General features: G+C 43.5%; 1 protein-coding gene across 12 annotated transcripts in view; it reads right to left on the bottom strand.

The window, feature by feature from the left end:
• The window catches only part of PPFIBP2 (PPFIA binding protein 2), a 168,552-nt gene that overhangs the window by 117,682 nt on the left and 31,164 nt on the right, over positions 1 to 19,706 (bottom strand). For all 12 annotated transcript variants that reach the window (XR_008308610.1, XM_053256170.1, XM_053256150.1 and 9 more), the window contains exon 2: positions 10,156 to 10,253. Coding sequence is in view for 11 of the 12 variants with exons in the window: in XM_053256150.1 (XP_053112125.1) it covers positions 10,156 to 10,253 (98 nt within the window). In the remaining variant the exon portion in view is untranslated. The remainder of the gene's footprint in view (positions 1 to 10,155; positions 10,254 to 19,706) is intronic.

The raw sequence follows: 19,706 nt of genomic DNA, 5'->3' as shown, positions 1-19,706 counted from the left end.
GCAGGCACTGGGATGGGGGTGGGGGGGGGCGGAGAGCACAGAAACGGGTGGTGGGTGTGGCACCCTACTGTCTCCCCCACCCACTTCTCCGGCACTCAGCCAAAAGTTGGAAAAATGGGTGGGCCAAAGGAGAAGAGGCGGTGCAGCAGTAGGTGCTCGGCAGGGCTGCCAGCTGGCTCACTGGCTTCAGATGGCCAGAGAAGCTGGTGAGCTGGTCGGCATCTGCACCTGCCAACCTATTCTCCTTTGGCTGGCTGCCCGCTCTCCCAGCTGGAAGGCCTGGTGGTGAGAAAAGCTCTGGTCCACCTGATGGATGGCTGCTCTGCCGGTGGGGGCAGACAGGCTTTCCCTGGGGCAACAATAGTCCTTGGGCTGTCCCTGTTCACAGGGGGTACCAGGATGCCCCTGCTTGATCTGCCCCTGAGCCTAGGACACACACTGGAATCTTAACTGCAAGCAGTTGGTCAATCAGGTTGGACAAATGGCAAAGACAGACTGCACAGCCATCAATAAAGAGAAAAATTCATCTGATCCACTGTCCATGAGCAGTAAATCCAAGTCTTAGAACTTCTACAAATTAAGTGTAGGGAGAGATCTCAAATGTCCAGTTGAGTCAGGCAAGGCTGCTCAGAGGCATGAGCTCTGATGGAAGCTGTTGAACCAGAAAAGAGCTGGAAATGACTGAAGGCCTTTATGGTCTCCTCCTGGACTCCTAGGGCATCCGTCCTCCTGGGGTGGCACCCACGCTGGTTTCCCCCTCCTTCTGAGGAAACCCATTGGGAGAGAGGCCCCAAACAGTTGGGCATGCGCTCCACTTTCAGAGACCGAGCTCTGTCTTGGCCCAGCATTGCTCCTGGGGGCCCAGAGGAAATACAGGGGGCTCTAGAGAAGGGGCCAGAACTTCAGCAGGGGGCACTGTATCTCTCCCAACTGCTCCAGGACTCTCCTGGGGAATTGTTGGCTCCAGCTGCTCTGGTTCCAGTCTTCTGTGGGACTGTAGTTAGGGGTGGGGATCCAGGCTAGGACAGACTCCTCCTCTTCCACTGAATCAGTCTCCTCTATGCTGGTGTTGGACACAAACTGCTTTTTATCCCACAATTTATATATCCAGAATGCTATACTGCTGTTGAAAAATGTAATATGGCATATATTTACTGATGGAAGGTTCCTGAGGCAGGGGATTAAGAAGGTGGGGACAACTGAGAGCTGGTCTTGTGGCAGCAAGAATGACTTGTCCACTTTAGCTAAGCAGGGTCCACTCTGGTTGCATACGAAAGGGAGACTAGAAGTGTGAGCACTGTAAGATATTCCCCTTAGGGGATGGAGCCACTCTGGGAAGAGCATCTATGCTCTAAGTTCTTTCCCTGGCAACTCCAAGATAGGGCTGAGAGAGACTCCTGCCTGCAACCTTGGAGAAGCTGCTGCCAGTCTGTGTAGACAATACCGAGCAAGATGGACCTATGGTCTGACTCAAATATGGCAGCTTCCTATGTTCCTATGCAAAGCACCACCATACCCGATTACTATCTGGCATATACACTGAGGGTTAGGAGAAACAAGCAAGCCCTCCAGCTGCTGCTGGTGCACATCAAGGGCAAGGAAGCAGTAGGGGGCAAAGCCAAACTGACTAGGTTTGCAGCTGACTGCTTGTAGTCTTTTCAGCAGTCCTGGTTTGCTGGTGGATCCATGGCACCAGAAGTCATCATGCTTCTTGGGAAAATGGGAGCTGCTGCAAAGAGATTTCCCACCCACTCCTTACTCCCAGCTTGAGAAGACAAAATGAGAGATCAGTATTTGGAATTCAATTCTGTCAGGTTTCTCAAGGATAGAATTCAGTCCTGCCTCCTTTCACAGGTGAAGTTGGGGGAGGCACACACATTTGCTCTCTGTACTTAAGGGTGCAGAAATATCTAGGGGTGATTCTGGCCTCTACATTGGGGAAAATAAATTCCCCTAGGAAAAAAAAAGGGTGTGTGTGATGATGTTTTTTTCTGGATTTTTTCAAGGCCTTCATATTTCTATTTAGGAATAGCAACAGTTACAGAGGATACTTGGAGAAAGCTCTAGTTCTATGCACAATGTCCTTACTTGCCTGTGAATTCAGAAGTTCCTTGTTCAGATTGTAGCTAAGACTTAAGCATACACTGAACCCAGAATAGCATGTTCAAATATTGCAGGGTACAGATCTTCCAGGATCTCTTGTTTCTGTGGGGAGTGGGGGTGAGATGTGGCACTTACACCACAGCACACAATGAAAGGAACCCAATCTCTCTTTCATCCTCTTTCTGCCAGACACATGCCATTCTTTTGTGCTGTGTTATTTTTAACTCCACTTGCTGAAGTTCCCATTAGCCATTTTGCTTGCTAGCTAGGAAGGAGAGAGAAAGAAAGGACATTGCCCACAGAGGAATTTATGATGCAATTTATAAAGAGGCAGAAGTGATAAGAAATTAAAGGATTTAAACCACACCATCTCCCATTTAACTCACCAACTAGGTTACAGAGCTGCTTCCTCTCATTTAGCTCTTAAATTACATTCACACTTATGTTTATTCATCCAGAAAGATTTACAAAACAAGAAAGTAAAATACATTAGAGGGGAAAACAGGTAACCATACAGTATCCAATTTCCCCTTTGCCCCTCCAGCCCACCATTACAAGTGAATTATTTGCAAAAACTGAACTGCAGAAGAGATGCCAAACGCTTAGCAGACTGAAAGGTTAATGAATGATCAAACACTTTATTTATTCTGTTGCAGTGGTATCTGACAGCAAGATGCTTGAACTGATGAGCAGACAACTCACACCAATAGCAGCTCTATGTTTTACACTATTCAATTAAGGTTCAGGAAAGGGGAGCTTTATAATAGACCTATTCAGACATATGTTGTGCATATGTTCAGATATGTAACTGTACACATGTGTAAATGATTTTACAATCATTCAAAAAGTTAACTTGGGTACAGATAGGAAGTGTACTATTGTACGCGTGCTGAACATAAAGTGAAAAACTGTACATTCATACAGGTGTGCATTGTCCACAGACTGCACATGCATTGAACATAGCGTGAATAAAGTTAGTGTATTCTACATAGAGAGTTCATGTACTACAAACAATTTTGACAACAAAAGCAGCATAATAGCACATCAACACAATGATATTCTAAATGAAGCATGGATTAGTAAGGCAATTACAATCTATTTTGAAGACAGAAGAAAATATTACAAAATGAAGACCCCAGCAGCCTCATAGTCATGATATCCAATTACCAGATCCAACAGGGAGTTAATGACTCATTTCACTTACAATTAAAATAATGATGATGGAAGGAGGAATAACCTTCATCAGTACTGAGAGCAAAAGTCAGGACTTATCATTTTCAGTATAAAAGATTAACATGCAACTATCAAAGTAAAACAGCTCTTTTTACCCCTTCTAACGTTATCATGACTCTGCCTAAGGTGAAAGTGTTGAATAAAGCCACACTCAGAACAAGCATATGCAAAATATGCATTTAATAGCTTTTTCTGGCTAACCTTCCATTACAGCAATTTGTCTGTCTGCTTTGGGGGGGGAAATGTGCATTGTATATCAACAGCATAATTTTCCAAATAGTGAAATTATGGCTACAGCATTATGTTAGGCTCCAGTGTGAGGTTAGCCATTCCAGGGAAACAAAGACGATTTCCAAGATCTTTACTTTTGTGTACAGATTTCACCACATTTTATTACAAAGAGATATTTTAAATGAGAGTTCTTTTAGCATGCACACAGATGCATAACATGTTGGCTAAGAGATCAGTTGTGCTCATGGTTTTCACTTCTGTATTTGCAAAACCATCGTTAAGTGAGCTAGTTAAGGCTAACCATCCAACATCCCCAATTCTCACAGCAGTTATTAATGTAGCTGTACAAAAACAGCAGAGCCTAGAGACACTGACTTATCTGTCAAATTTGATCACATCAAATGTAATTCCACTTGAAGATCAGGCCTGACAGTCTTACCCTCATACGCTCCAAATGCAAAATCATATTTAAATTGTGCACAATTGAAAGCAAGGCAGCTTTTACTTCTATTAGTACTGGAGACATGCCAAACATTTAGGTTTTTTTAAAGGCAGAAAAACTGTCCACTTATGTACCCAATTTCAGCTACCTACATTAGCATTTACATCCTTGAGCAAGCCTTATTATACAGACAACTCTGAAATACAATGTCACACAGAATCAGTTAAAAATCACGGGGTCACCTCTTTTCTCTTGAGGTGCCCATCTCTACGGATCGTATAGTGATGCTGGCATTCACACTGGCATTCCCATACTCCTATGCATGTGCTCTTTTAAATCAAGGACAACAGCTCTTTCCCTAGGCTTGGTGAGGCCAGATCAGAATGGGGCAAATCAGTCATTTGATATTCCCAAGTATTTGGAATGGCATTAACACCTTGCTTGTTCATGTGGGAATTAAGAACTTTTGGACTTTGATCTGAGGAGCAAAAAAAAACAAAAACAAAAAACCATGTAGCAAGAGAATGAGAAGAGAAACGTTTGGAGAACGTGGTTTGGCTAGAAACGTTTGCTAAAAGGCATTTGGGATATCTGTGTTGTTGTTGGGCTAGTACTGCCTGCTTCTTCACCCTCATACCACCTGCTGAATTACACACTGTAAACAAACAGAATATTTGGGTGGGCAGTGGGATACCACACACAAACATAATTCAGTGTCTCTTGGTTAAAGATAACCAACTCTGTAAAAAGCTGCCCAGAACTTCCCATAGCACGAAGAAGGGGGAAGAGCACAACACAATCTCAGAGGTCAAAGCTGATCATGTACTACTGGAATTATTTAAAATTTCAAAAACAAGTTTGTTTATTTATTTATTTATTTTTATTTCTATACCGCCCTTCCAAAAATGGCTCAGGGTGGTTTACACAGAGAAGCAACAAACAAACAAACAAAATAAAATGGCTCCCTGTCTCCAAAGAGCTCACAGTCTAAAAAGAAACATAAGATAGACACACCAGCAACAGTCACTGGAGGTACTGTTGTACTTGGAGCTGTGGTCTCTGAGGGTAAGTTCTGTGGAGCTCCAATACTCTAATATGAGCACTGTCTTTTATGTTCCTGCGGATTTAATATCATGGCAGCATCATGGGCGTCTCAGGTTTTCAGCATCGAAACTGTTATTTACAAGCAACACTCTGGTGGTAAAATTTGGACTTCTTTCATTTATTGAGCTGGGGTCTTCTTGAGCTGGGGTCTGGGGACAATGTTTAATTTTTGTTTTAAAATGTTTTTAAATTGTTAGTTGTTGTGTTATTGTTTTTAATTTGTTTTAGCTTTTCATTGTTTTATAAGTTTGTTTTAATTGTAAACCGCCCTGAGCCATTTTGGAAGGGCGGTATATAAATCAAATAAATAAATAATAATAAATAAAATAAATTTATGTTTCCATTCAGTTGGTTAACATTACACTAGCACTGTAAAGAGTAACCAAGAGAGTAAAATGCCAGACCCATTACCCTATATTTTCTTTTGGAAGGACTCAAGATACTGCTGAGGTTGGTTGTTTTGGGACAAATGTGCATGCATGCAAAGTATGCATGCCTTTTCCTGAACACCTTATGTGGATGGAGACTAAGCAAGCAGGGCAGAGCCTGGTTTCTCCAAGGCCTTCCCATGAATAATGACTAGTAGAAATTCAGACATACTCTCCTACATTTAACAGATGAAAAAAGGGACTTGCTTATAATGCCCATTCATTCATTCCCCACCCAAAGCTTTGCTTTTGGAGACCTGGGGTTGGGAGAAAACACCACCACCACCAGCAATGCAGACATTTTAACAAGTCATCCTCAAAGGCAGAAACAGAAATGGGGGGGGGGGAGACATGGATTTTCCAGGGCCAGGAAGGAGAAATTAGAAGCAGTTGAAGTGTCTTCTAAGAAACGGTGTTAAAGAGAGAGAGAGAGAGAGAGAGAGAGAGAGAGAGAGAGAGAGAGAGAGAGAGAGAGAGGTTACTGTACTAAACATTACACAATTTTTCCTCTATCTGCTTTTAGAACATAAAAGATATGTTCTTCCTTATACACTGTACTTGGGGTTCAGGGGTTAGAACTAGGTGGGGGAAATAGGATATCGGACTGGAAGGAAGAGGGGTAATAACGGGCTTGGGGTCGGATCATAACTGGTAAGCATTAGAACCTGGGGCTAGGAAGGATGAGGCAAATTCTGGAGTTTGGATCTACAAGCTTATCTCAGGCCCCTTGAAAAACTAAAACAACTTGGAGATTTGTAAGAGGACATGAGGTATTATTCTTTAAAATTATTTATTTTTAGACATTAAGTTAAAGACACATCTGAACAGAGTGCACAAATTAGCCCTATTGCTCCTTCCCTCAGTTAAGGTTCTCAGGAAAGCAAAAACAGAACTCTGGTAAATAAGGTAGCAAGTTTAGAAATGGTCTCTCTTATTGGTTCTACCATAGATTTGTAATATCAAGACTAATGGAAACTTCTCAGTTTCTTTGGCAATCCCTCCCTTGCTTTGTCTCTGCTGGAATACAGGAGCAAAGACAAGGGATCCTGTTCTAATACGGGTCTCATTTTCTATTAAAAATGCAATTTCTAAAAAAGCTTTTTCCAATTTAGAAATGCAACTTGTCCTCATGCAGGTCAATGGCACAGAAGGCTGCTGCATGCAACTGAGTGCTAGATTCACTCAGAATCTTTTTAGATTGTGAGCCCTTTGGGGACAGGGGACTATCTTTTTATGTATTTATTTTTCTGTGTAAACCGCTTTGAGAACTTTGGTTGAAGAGTAGTATATAAATATCCATAGTAGTAGTAGCAGCAGTAGGAGTGTGGGAGGCAATTTAAGTAGACTGACCTTTGCAGGGAGGATTTTTTCATTAGAAATTCAAACCAGCCTCAGCCCTGCCTTTAACTTGCAATCTGCAAAGAGCATGAACTCCTGCTTTTACCTTTATCTTTCTGAACAAGGGGGAGAGACACTGCTTTCCAATCACATGTGTACACGGTACTTCCGGCCAAAAACGAGGGCAGGGGCAAAAGGGGAATTGTTACCACCATCCAGGACAACAAACAAACAAGGAGTCCTAAATAGAACTCACGGAGCCTACTTTCTCCCTTTTTCAACAGCAAAAGGGTTAAAGAACCCCGCCGGCACCGAACCTTTGAACTGCACCACATTCGAACTGGTTCAGAGGCCTCTACAATGGCTTCCGGACCGGTTTGTGCACATCCCTATTCCATGGGGAATTGTTACCACCATTCAGGACAACAAAGAAACAAGGAGTCCTAAACAGAACTCATGGAGCCTACTTTCTTCCTTTCTCAACAGCAAAGCCACAATAAGGCTTTAGAATGAAATTGGGGCAGATTAAGCTTTTTGCCGCCTGTAGGCAACCAAAGATTTGCCACCCCGGCTCAAGGGGCTCGACGGCAATACTTGTAAAGGGGAATCTGGCAAGGATTCCCATTTACAAGTAAAGGGCTTGGGGGGGTTAAATCTTTTCCCCATGCTCAGAGAATGAGCTTAAAACAGCAAGACTTGTCATCTGGGAGGCAGATGGACCCATGGGAGGAGCTCTAGAATCCATCCCCGCTGCACCACCATCATCCTTCCGCCATCCCAATGCACAGTGGCAGTTTTTAAAAGGTAGAGAAGGAAGATTTAATTTTTCCCCCACCCAAGCCCTTTACTTGCACACCACTCCCAAAATTTACCACTCCTCAAAATTTGCCACTGTAGGCAAGTGGCTAAGTTGCCTATGCATTAACCTGCTCCTGAATGAAATCCATTCAATAGTATTTGACTGTTATTCTTGGAAATCATGCTTGTTTGTCCTCTGTTTTTTAAATACAGTTTTATAACAGAGGTACTTATAATGTGTTTTCAAGATGGCGGACTATAACAAAAAGATCCCCACCAGGGTACCCTAGGACCCCATCCAATGTGTTGAGAATGTGGTCTGTATGTTTGAGAATGTGGACTGTAAACACAAATGTTATTAGGGAGATACACACACAGTAATCTCATAAGCCTTCTTCCCTTCAGAAAGTAGGCTAAAAACAGCTTTAAAAAGAAACCAGTAAGTTTCATCTCAAGAGATTTGATCTGTGTGTCTAGTCTTTTGCTATCCTTTTAGCAAGTGTGGAGCTAGGGGAGAATACCACCTGCACATTTCCTACATCAACTTCCGGAGTAGTCAGGCTCTTATTTTAAAAAATACATAAATAAAATAATGGAAGTGTGCAATCTGGGTCAGCTAATGGTCCAAACAGGCACTGGGTGGCATGCCCAGAAGCAAAAATAAGACAAAACAAATACCTTGCCACACAGGTAATAACAAACCTACTCTTTCTCCCTCCCCATACTCTTCTGGGGCTTGAACCCTTTCAGCCCCAGTGTAGATACAGCCCTGGTCAGTAATCTCTCAAAAATTGTATACAGTAAATTATTACAAACAGGTTTTTAATCTTCAAGAACATCCCACACCGCCACTAGTCAGTTCAGTTCACTTTCTCCTCCTGAGCCATTTTGTCAATACAAGTAAGAGAGGCATTCTTCAAAAACTGAGTGGGAAGAGAAGACAATGGACTGTTTTGGGAACCAACAAAATTTTACTTGTGAGAGAGCTCTTCGCCTAACCCTTTTGCCTAGAAACTGCACAAGGGAATATCACAACTTTTGTCTGCTTTATGGAGGATTCAGTGTCTTTGTGACATCAGCAACATTTACTCTATTTCACTATCAGAAAACTCGAATACCAAACATCACCTAACTGAATACTCATGTATCAGATAATATCGTTCAAGTTTCAACACTTATTGCAATATATTCCTTTATTGTAAGTTACATTAATGTTTCCATAAGTATTCCAAGTTCCTAATTTTACATTATTCCTGTCTTTTGTAGTGAACCTAACAAATCCCAGATGCCTAGGAGCCATGGTGCCTAGAATTTTAACCATGGTACCTAGACTAGGATATATACAGGCAGAGTTATATAATAAAATCTTTATTTCTCCTAGACAGCCCTGCTTCTGTTCTGTTACTTATAATGGGGATAAAGAAAAGCTAATTTACCCAGCCCCCATAATGTCTGTCACTAAGTCCGGTAATTTTGTCAAGTGCCTATTATCTGGCTCCTAAATTTTTGAGCTGAATCCTAGATCCACAGAAAATGTGCCAAGGGTGAACACAAGATCTTAGAGTTGTACAATGTCTGACTGGGAATTTCAGAAATGGCCCGATAATAGTAAGATCTGAGTGTGATGGAGATAATTCAGATCCATAATAAGAAAGCCTATTTTGGATATAGTTCTCCGATTCTGTTAGGAGATTTCTGAAGAATTCCGATGCTCAAAATGGCGATGGGAGTCTGCACACCCACCCACTTCTGGTCACTGCTGGGGGAAGGAAACAAAAGACATATTCTGCCATCTATCTGCCCACCCGTCCATGCATTTATTTCTTAATTTTTAAAAAATGTTTTAAGCTGGTTATTTTACTTATAGTTTTAAAAATAATGCAGTAGATTCTTGGATGTTACATCACTTTTCTCCTACTATTCTCAGAGTACAATTTAGTTTAAATTTCTAATTTAAAAACAATGGGTGGTTGAATTCTCTTGTAATTAAAAACACAGAGTCCAAGTTACCTACTTGTGGGGCAACTTTCAGAGCTCCCAGTCTAACCATTCCCGCCCCCAACCCCAGCGATTAAAAAAAACACACCTTTCCTCATAGGCTTCTATTGGGATTTTAGTTGATTTAAAAAATTGGATTCTGAAATTCTGAAGGGTCCAAAGGACCTAGAACCAATATCTGTGATTCTGATCCAAAATTTGTGATCATGCACTGCCTTAAAAGTTCTTGTGTTCAGTTGAATTTTGTTGTAAATTAGTGTAGCTGTTGCTCTATAGCAAATCAAAAGGAACTTTTAAGACAAATACGGTTTGAAACAGCTTTCAGGATGCAGCCATTGTGAACTACCAAAGAAAGATACACATTTTAAAGCACACAAAAGATTGCACACAGAATAGTGTATCCCTATTACCACCCATTAACTGGATTTTACAGCACTCAGACTACTGTCAATAGGACTTAAAATTAAATAATCACCATACCTGCAATGATGTCATCCATTTGCTCTAAAGCAGCTTCAAGCATATGGCTAGCATCGGAAGCCATTATTTCTAGCTTTCTTAGGTCTTGTTTTCTTGGTCTAAAGGACAAGAAAGGAAGTTAATGTTTACTAAATCCTATCAACATAACTCTGCCATCAGTTATACTGTAATTTAAATAACACATTTTTAAATGTAAATTGATTTGTAAGTGTCACTGGCTTACATTAGAATTAGTAGTTCTTACTTGTACATGATTATTCTGAGAACAGGCTCTTCGGATTGTGAGCAATACATATCTCACCCCAACTACAGAACAACAAATATCCTCTTAGTCATACGTTCCCAACCTTGGGTCCTCAGATTGAACGACAGCTGCCATCACCCCCAGCTACAATGGCTTTTGGTCTAAGGACAAACACCTGAGGACCCAACGTTTGGAACCCCTGTTCTTAATAAGGCGGCCAATCAGAAAGCAGCATGCAAAAGAGCTCCAGAGCAGGATCTATACTGGCCAATCATGGAGCTGTAGATTCTGGTGCTCCCAGAATAAACATTTCAAGTTGCAAAAACAGCTCTTTGCATCCACCAAGTGTGCCACAAATGCTAGGAGAGTCCCCCTTCAGCCCAAACTACCCATAAACTTGGAGAGGCTGTGGGAAACGAGGTGCGTATGTTTTGGGAGTATATATGGCAATATAGAAAAATAATTCTTGGCATTAGACCCAGTTGAATTTCTGCTCAGGGTCCAGCCATGTGGTTATCTCTATTGGCTTACTGTAAAGAGTAATTCTTTACCATTAATTAAGACAGAATCCAAGATATGTTATTTATGGACAAATTTTCATCAAAGATGAAAGATAACTTTCGAGGCCAGAGAGCTGACAGGGCAGCCTAAAGTGAAAACAATTACTAAATCACTGGCTTCTCTTCCCCTGTAACAGCCAGCTGCTCTGCCAACACCAATTCTTCTTTCCCCCACCACAACAGTAATAGCTGCCCCAGTGCTGCCAGATGCACCCCCTGCATCACCCTGCCTAAGAGAGCCCAAACACATAACAAAAGGCCTGACACAACCCAATAAAAGAACTAATATATATATATTAGTATATATTAGTGTGTGTGTGTGTGTATATATATATATATATATATACACACACACACACACCATTTTTTGCCTCCCCAAAAGTTCTCAAGTTCACTCTATACAGCAAAAGGAATGATAAGACATTTTTTCAATTTAAAAAGAAACAGAAGGGAGACCCTGCTGCCAGTCACTGGAGGAATGCTATGCTGAGCTGAGCATGCACAGTTGCTCTCCATTTGCTGCATGGCCGTTGTTAGCCCTGGGCACATGCCCCAAATGCTTTTCTTGTCCCAGATGTTTTGAGATCAGAGGTGGAGCCAGTGGCTGTGGGGCATGCACTTGGTTAAATGTAGACGTGGTGGTAGCAACCTTGGAGGTCAGAAGAAGAGGGAGGTAAACTGCCTAGATCTTGCTTCAACTCCCCACCCCCACCCCATGCTTCCCATGGGGATGTCACTTCTCTCCCTATTCCCAGCAGCTCAGAGCATAGATGGTTAACAGCACCCCAAATCTTCCATCTAGAAATGAGTTATCACTATATTTTCTTACAAGCAGCAGAGGGTCTCAGTGGCTTCACCCATTGCCACCTTATTCCTGGTGCATCTAAACCCTAAATAGCTCCACAGCCCTCACATTGTGCCTCTCATTTTCATTTCTTCCCTCCTGAAAGATATACGCTCTCTATTTCCTCCAAATCCATCTCATCCCTTCCCACAACCCCTGGTTCTTTTGGAGCATCCATGCTGTCTGCTGGATGTTCCTCCCCTTTACTTCTGGCCCCCATCTGCAAACGGCACTTGAAACCCACAGCTGGGGGCCCACAGATCACGTATTCAGGGGTGGAGGTTGGCACATGAGCCAGGAGCTGTGGGCCCCAGATCATTTCAATACTTAGCCCTGACAATTATGAAAGCAGGTTGTCACTTGAAAAGTGTCTCCTTGCCCAATTAGCAGGGGAATGCTAAATCTGTGGTGGCAATGCATATTAATTTAAAAAGGAGAAGATTCCCCGAGTGATAATGAACGAGGTCTCTAAAACATGTGCAATCTGAGCCTAGGACTCTGTCCATCTTCCTGATTTTTTTTAACAAGTAACAGGGGTGCAACACGAAGAAGACACAGAACATGTCACCATATAATAGTCTTCAGTGTGCCACAGGTTTCTCTGTTTTTGCTATAAAAGACTAACATGGCTACTTGTCTGGTACTAATCTCTGAAGTTATCCTTTAACCTTTCATAGAACTTTGTGAATACTTTATGTGTTGAGGTTTTTTAAAAGTCTACATCATCTGGTTGTTCTTGCCTATAAGATTTACACAATCTATTAAAGTGTTTGCATCTCTCTCTCTTGCTATATCCAATTTATAACTGTTTACAATATTTTATTGAGAAAGTTAAAATGTCCTGTCATGTAAGACCAGTCTACAGATTTACAATTGTCAGTTTTAGTCGTAGTTCTGCTTATCCTAAGAAATTTTGATACGATCTAAATAGTATACATGAAGAAATAGAATAACTATAGGAAGAACCCATATACGTACTTTTTTAAAAAAAGTAAAGCACTACATTACTTATTTACTAGTGGCCTATATACTATGTACTCAATCAATTGGAGATTAGAGTATCAGTGCTTAATTGAGCAGGTACAACTCAAACATGGTTCCCTTATAGAGTCCAAAAGAATAAAAAGTGGCTTGTTTAAACACTGGATGCGGATTGTATCTGAGCATTCCTACCTGTCAAAGTAACTGTAAATAATAGCAGTGCATAGTAGTTTCCAACAGCTTATTTTAATAGCTTCACATATTTTGGCTTGCAGTACTTGCCAATATTTAACTGAAGTTTCTTTGATGTTTTTCAACACTCTGGGACTTGCTCAACTCCAGAGTCACATGGCTCTTCAGGAGGTAGAGCCTACAAAGGGGTTTTGGCTGGCAATCAGGCAATCCTAATAAAACCTCTTGATTTAAGAATGCCACTCAGAAGCAGATTTGAAGTTCATTTCAGGGAATAGGATTGTTGAAAGTCAGTCTGTGCCCTTTGCTGAAATAATTTGTTTAGCCCTAGACTGCATCCCAGAATAGACAGACATGTGTGCTAAATATTAAGGTTATTCCACTGGGCTCCCCAGCTTCTCACTAAGAAGCAATTTACATCTGTTTCACCGGGAATTGTAAAAGCACCGGCCTGTGCAAGACATTCAGATAAGGTTTTTCCCCCAAATGCTCAAAGCATTTCCTTATCTCAGTCTTTACAGCATCCCTGTAAAGCATGCGAACATTATTATTCCCATATTATCAGGGAAAGCTGAGTCTTGCCTAAAGCTGAGCTAGCCACCAGTATGGCACAGAAGTCTTCAAGCTACTATATCAAAACATGAATGGAAGATTGCTCATTAGTGTTCAACTGAACCTTAAGCTCTCCATCTTTGATATCTCATTTCCTATTGACACACAGATATTCACACAGGGTTAATTTCATCCTCTGGTGGCGACGCAGAGGTGGGCCTTCTCTGTAGCTGCTCCTGGGCTGTGGAATGCACTCCCGGCAGAAATTCGTAATTTGAGATCATTGCCGTCCTTCAGAAGAGCCCTTAAAACCTACTTATTTGGTTGGGCCTTCCAGGGTTTTCAATGATTATCTGTTTTAAATTGTTGCCCTGATTTTCAGGGCTTTTAGCTGTTTTATTGGTTTTATTGTGTTTTAATAGTTTGATTTTAATTGTTAATTTGTTTTAATTGTTTTTATCATGCTGTGAACCGCCCTGAGCCATTTTGGAAGGCCGGTATAGAAATCTAACAAACAAACAAATAATAAAATAAACTTCACACAATACATTTTTCTTACAAAGCACATTATGCTCTGGATGTTCAGGCACTTCGACTACAAACCTAAAACACACTTACTAAAGAGTAGATGTGCATAGGACTGCCTTGTTAATACTTTGAAATTAAAGTCTTATGACTTACTCTAGAAAGATCAAAAGAGGGGTCTCCTACCACCAAATAATTTGGGCTGTGTGGGTCTGCAGTTGCGCCTGATGTACATCAACACTGTGCATCTTACTACTACAACAAATATTTTATATTCTGCTATATCATCTGCAGCACAGACAGTGGCAAGATAAGATAGGAGTCAATGGATGGGTCAGGATGGACCTTGGAAGAGTGCTTCCACACTTCCTGCGTCATAACACCACAGTCCCTACGTGGACAGCAGGGTACCATTCACATTTCTAATGCCTTGTTTCGAATTTAATCGCTGCAATATAGAGCTAGGACGTCGTATACCTGGCGTGAAAAAGTTGCTCTTTTGGGGGGTTGTTAGTTGCTGCGAGACTGCTTCCCTTGCTGTTTAGGTTTCAAATGTAACTTGCCCGAATGGAGGCATTTTGCTGCTGAGCAGTTAGTCTGGAAAGCGCCATTGCCAGGAAAGCAGCCAGATCTGGTCACTCCAGGACTTCCCATGCAAGAGATCCATTCTTTCATGAACTCCCCTCCCTAAATACTGTATCTGACGACTGAAGGCACTGTAAACTGCAAGGAATTCTTTATTTCCCGACACCTCCCCAAATGATTGCTACCACTACAGAAGCAGAACCTAGTATATACTGGTCAGGAAACATCAATCTATTTATATACCCACCGGAAGAAGTCTATTCACTATTGGCAATAGGGAATACAATGGCAGGGGAGAGAAGAAATCAGGGACAGAAATTAAATTTCATCCACAATGGCTGTGCAACCTCATAATTACTGATTTCATCCCACGGAGAGTCCAAATGTAACTAGGTTTCTTCATCATAGTACAGAGAAATAGTACTTTAAGTTATCTTACAGCTGAATTTTCTTTCTAGTTTATACACCAACTAGAGGCTCTCTGCTCTCTTCAGTAGTTTTTTGAGAATGGAACTTTGTGCATCAACAACCTGGCTGTTTTTGAAAAAATGTTCCTAAGGAGCACATAATGGTGCTGTTTATTTGTACTGAGAAGTGCCGTATTACCAATACCTAATTTTGCTATGCATAGAAATACTGGGGGTGGGGGGGGGGACATCCAAAATTTAGGCAAGGTCCATGAGCAGTGGCTGACAAACAAGATCCAACAACATCAGATCATTTAGTTCCTTGATACAGGATCAGAACATGCTCTCTGGGGCTACATCCAGAAAGCATCCCCATACTACTTATTGGGCACTGAAACCTTTAACCAGAAACAGAGAAGTGACTTTGGAAAATGCATCTCTTTTTTAAAAAGAAACCAATCATCTTAACATACTGTTAATCCAGGCCACTATTGGAAATAAAATTCTGGATGAGATGGACAATCCCAGCAGCTGTTCTTGTATTAGCTGTGCAACCAGTCAGGGTTCCGCATGGCTAGACAGTAAGGATCAGAAACACTTAAGCTGTGCTCCTGGTATCCAAAATGAGAGCAGATGAACTGCTAGCAGCTTTACAGCCCACTTCAAGGGACCACCAAACCTAGCTGTGGACCTCAAGCACATTTGAGAATCATCATCATAAAGGAATCGGAAGTGCTCTAGATGTTGACAATTGCATAATCTCACTGAGGTGGTAAAACTGCGTCTAGGCTATACAACTTTGGACAATAGTTAGTGGTAGAGTACAATAGATGGTCCCAAGTTCAATCCCTGGCATCTCCACATAGGGCTTGGAAAGACCTCTTCTGAGACCCTGGGGAGCCACTACCAGACAGTGGCCGATATCTTAACTAACAAAGCATGTGTGTTATGAGACATGACGGCATCCAACTCCCCCAGTCTTCTGTGAATTCCTTTGCGCCAGTGGGCAAAACTTCCCAACTCTGCCTGCACCACAGGAGTGCTATGTAAGAGAGGAAACACATGACTGACGGTCAGCAACATGTTTCCTCTCTTACAGAGCACTTCTGGAGTGCAGAGAGGCTGTGAACTTTCATTCTCTGGTGCAACAGCACACAGGAAGGAGGACCAGGGGAGTTGTGCACAGGCCCCCATCATATCCCCACAGAGCCCCCAAAAGTGTTATTTGGATTGCAGTCAGTGTGAACTAAGCTGACCAATGGTCTGACTCTATGGGCTGGTTTGCACGTACACTTTAACTGCAGTTAAAGTGGCTGAGGTTGTAACTGTAGTACACCCAAACACACACAACTGTGGTTACGGGTCTAAAGTTAACTCCAGTTTGCCCTGCCAAACTCCAACTGGAACCTGAGGTGTGTTTTTTTCTAAGTTTCACCACTGACAACTGTGGTTTTGCTGCCATAGAGCAACACCCAAATGCACACTTGGCCATAACCATAGTTAAGCACCCATTTCCAATCCCAATCACAGAGTGGGAGGCGCAGACCTGCCTGAGGATGTGGCTGCTCCATGCTTTCAGCACTTCTCACTGACAGCCACTCAGAAAAATCAGCCCCGCCCCGCCTGTCAGCCGTGCAGCTATGGAGTTGCCAGCCTACAGGGACGCTGACATGCCCCATCCCAGGCTGGCCAACCTGTCAAGCGCTGGCATCTCCACATAACCACTTGGGGGCAACAGTCATGGATGTTCACAAGCACAAACACCCACCCCAAGTGGCAGCATAAGCTGGGCACTCTATCACGGCACCGGGAGGGGGAAGCCAAAAAGCAGACCCAAGCAGGGAAGCTGGAGCAGCCAAGTTCTATTTTTCACACAAATAGTGTGGGGAAGGGGGCCCCCAGCTCCTTCTCTTTTTGTGTCCTCAGAGGCTTGCTCATGTTCAGGGCCGATCACTAAGGACAGCTGATCAGCACCAGTTTCGGGTCAGCTGAGATCCTTCTTCAGGGATCCAGCCACCTGACCCTGGGCTCAGTTGCCAGGTATGCGAGTGACAGGCCATGGAGACACCACCAGAGCGCTCATGAGATGGATCATCAGAATGGAGAGGAGAGTATTGCCTGGAAACAACAGAACTGATTAAAGAGGGCAATTTATCCCCTTCTCCACCTAACACCTCCATCAGGCCATGGGTACTCTAAATAGAACAAGGATGGTTTCTGGCTCACAGCTGCAGGGAGTACTATCCCAGGAAACACATTCCTAGTCTTGGGGACCACAGAGAAGCTGTCACGATACTGTGCTCCCTGCCTGCCTGCACACCCATGTGCATACGTATACCCTTTTCAGCACCCCGGAATGGCCATCCCGCTCTCCAGTGGTGTCCAGAGAACAGGGTTCCCCTCTCCCATCCATCCCCACACCTGTAGATCTGCATATAGCAGGAGGACAGACCGGGAATAGGGAGTTTTGAATGAGTTCAAGAGTCGGTGCTGATGTCCATCCCTCCACCAACACAGTGCATGGGAAAGGGGGCATCTAGATGCCTTCTGGGTGCTTACAGGGGAAGAATGTGGGGAGGTTTAGGAGAGATCAGCTCTATTATTATTATTTTTAACAAAAAGCATGGGGAAGTGGGGTCCAGCCCTGGCTTACTGATGAGCAGGGCCAGCGGGATAAGAATTGCCCAATTCTTGGAGCAATATTTCCTCTGCGATGAAGATGGCTAGCAAAACCCATGCGGTCTAGGCCCACTCACAGGAATGTCAGGCCATGGGTGCTCCAAGTAGAGCTGTGTTGCTGTGTGTTGGGAAGCAGTGGGCAGGAGTATCTGCAGAGACTGCTTTCCTGCTCCCACAGATGGTGGCCAAGGTGCCTCAGAAACCAGCCCCTGCCTAGCCTTCCACAACTATGCACAGGTGTGCCGCTGCCAGCAGCTCCTGCAGTTGACCCATCGTCCACGGGGTCGGGGGAGCAGAGGAAAGTGCCCTCTCCCACGATTCCCTATGCCTGCTTATCAGCATACAGCACACAGACAGACCGAACCTGGGATTTTAAAAACTTGAGTGAATGTCCTGTCCCATTGGCCCACCCCACAGCTGTGTGTGTGGCCAGGCTATGGCACATGGGGTGTAGGAATGTCCTCTGGGCACGTACAAGGCTGCAGAGAGTTTTGGGGAGAGGGAATTTGGGTTTCCCCCATTTTCCAACAAAAATAATTGGGGGCCCTACTAGAGAAAGGACCCCTTGGATCCCCCATGGTGGTTAAGTGGGCAGCTCAGATAGTGAGCTCACAGTCTGCGGTTGGGGACAATACCTGCACAGACCAGGCATATCCCCATTAGACTGGGATGACTACTGGGCAGCAAGCTACTTGCAGAGGCTTTGTGATAAGTCTGGGTGGAGTGCTCTGCCGGGATCTCCCCTCACGACATCTTCCCTGGTCAAGGTGGGGTAGGAATTCCCCCCCCCCACATCCTTCATCCTCTCCCGTCTGCATATCCCATTGTAGTGAATGTGGGTTTTCCACTCCCCTCTAGCACTGGAGGTGGGATCCCCACCCAGGCCCTGAACCCCCCACCCTCCCGAATTGGCGTTTGCATTGTGCTTTCGGGGTGCGGAGCCATTTGGGGGTGGCAGCAGTGCCATGGCTGGCAAAAGCAGCACTGGCATTGCAGGGCATTTAAAGGGCTTTCAATGGGCTTGCCCGCTGGAGATTGGAGCTAATCACGGCTGAGCAGCTAACACGGTGACACACAGTCTGGCCGTGGAGCTGGCTGGGATTGAGCAGGGAGGCTAAATGGCAGGGAGGGGCTCCCCTCTCCTTCAACTCCAGTTAGACTAATGGCGGTTTGCTGGACGTCTGCAGTGCGAATTGGAGAGCTGGTTCACATGTACACTTTAACTGCAGTTAACGCTAACTGGAGTTCAAAATCCTAACTCCAATTCATGCTGCCGACATAGAAAAAACAACTCCAGCCTAACTGGAGTTCAAAGAGAGAGAAGCCCTTGAAAGCCTGAAACGTCAAGGTAAGATCCAAAACAGGCTGTGGAGGGCACAGGCGTCATGAGACAGTAGCTGTTTTTCCATTTGCAGGCTTGCTGGGATGACTCAGAAGTAAATAATTGAGTTCAATGGGCTTCCTCTTAAGAGTACATAGGATTGCAGCTGTAGAAGCGTGGCTTGCTTTTAGAGGTGTATGTACACAACAGATGAATAAACAGGATATAGAAAGAATGATTTTACTTTACTGGGAAACAAAATACTTTACAGCAACTTGTAGCAAGAATCAGTAAGGGGGTTGTATCTCTACATTTCACGGCATATATTGCTGTTGCCAGACAGAACAGGGAAGAGAGGGAAGGATGTAGGGGGCAGTGCTGAATCTCGAGAGATGATTGCTGTCAGACTGGGGTGCTTAACTGCAGTTAGGGAAGGGTCTAGGTTTGAGCGTAACACTTCGGTGGAATAACTGCAGTTATCGGAGGTGAACCGTAGGAAAGATCTCAAGTACAAACTAGAGTTAGTCGGGGAGTTAGATGATTGGAATTAATTTTTGAGGCTTCAGAGCGGTTTTCTACATTCAGACGTACTGCTGTTACAAACACCGTTAGTTTAAATGCAGTTGAACTGTATGTGTAAACCAGCCCAGAGTTAGGAATG

The sequence above is a fragment of the Hemicordylus capensis genome, chromosome 1 (assembly GCF_027244095.1).
Source record: "Hemicordylus capensis ecotype Gifberg chromosome 1, rHemCap1.1.pri, whole genome shotgun sequence".
Taxonomy (NCBI): Eukaryota; Metazoa; Chordata; class Lepidosauria; order Squamata; family Cordylidae; genus Hemicordylus; species Hemicordylus capensis.
This window is presented reverse-complemented; position numbering and strand designations above follow the sequence as displayed.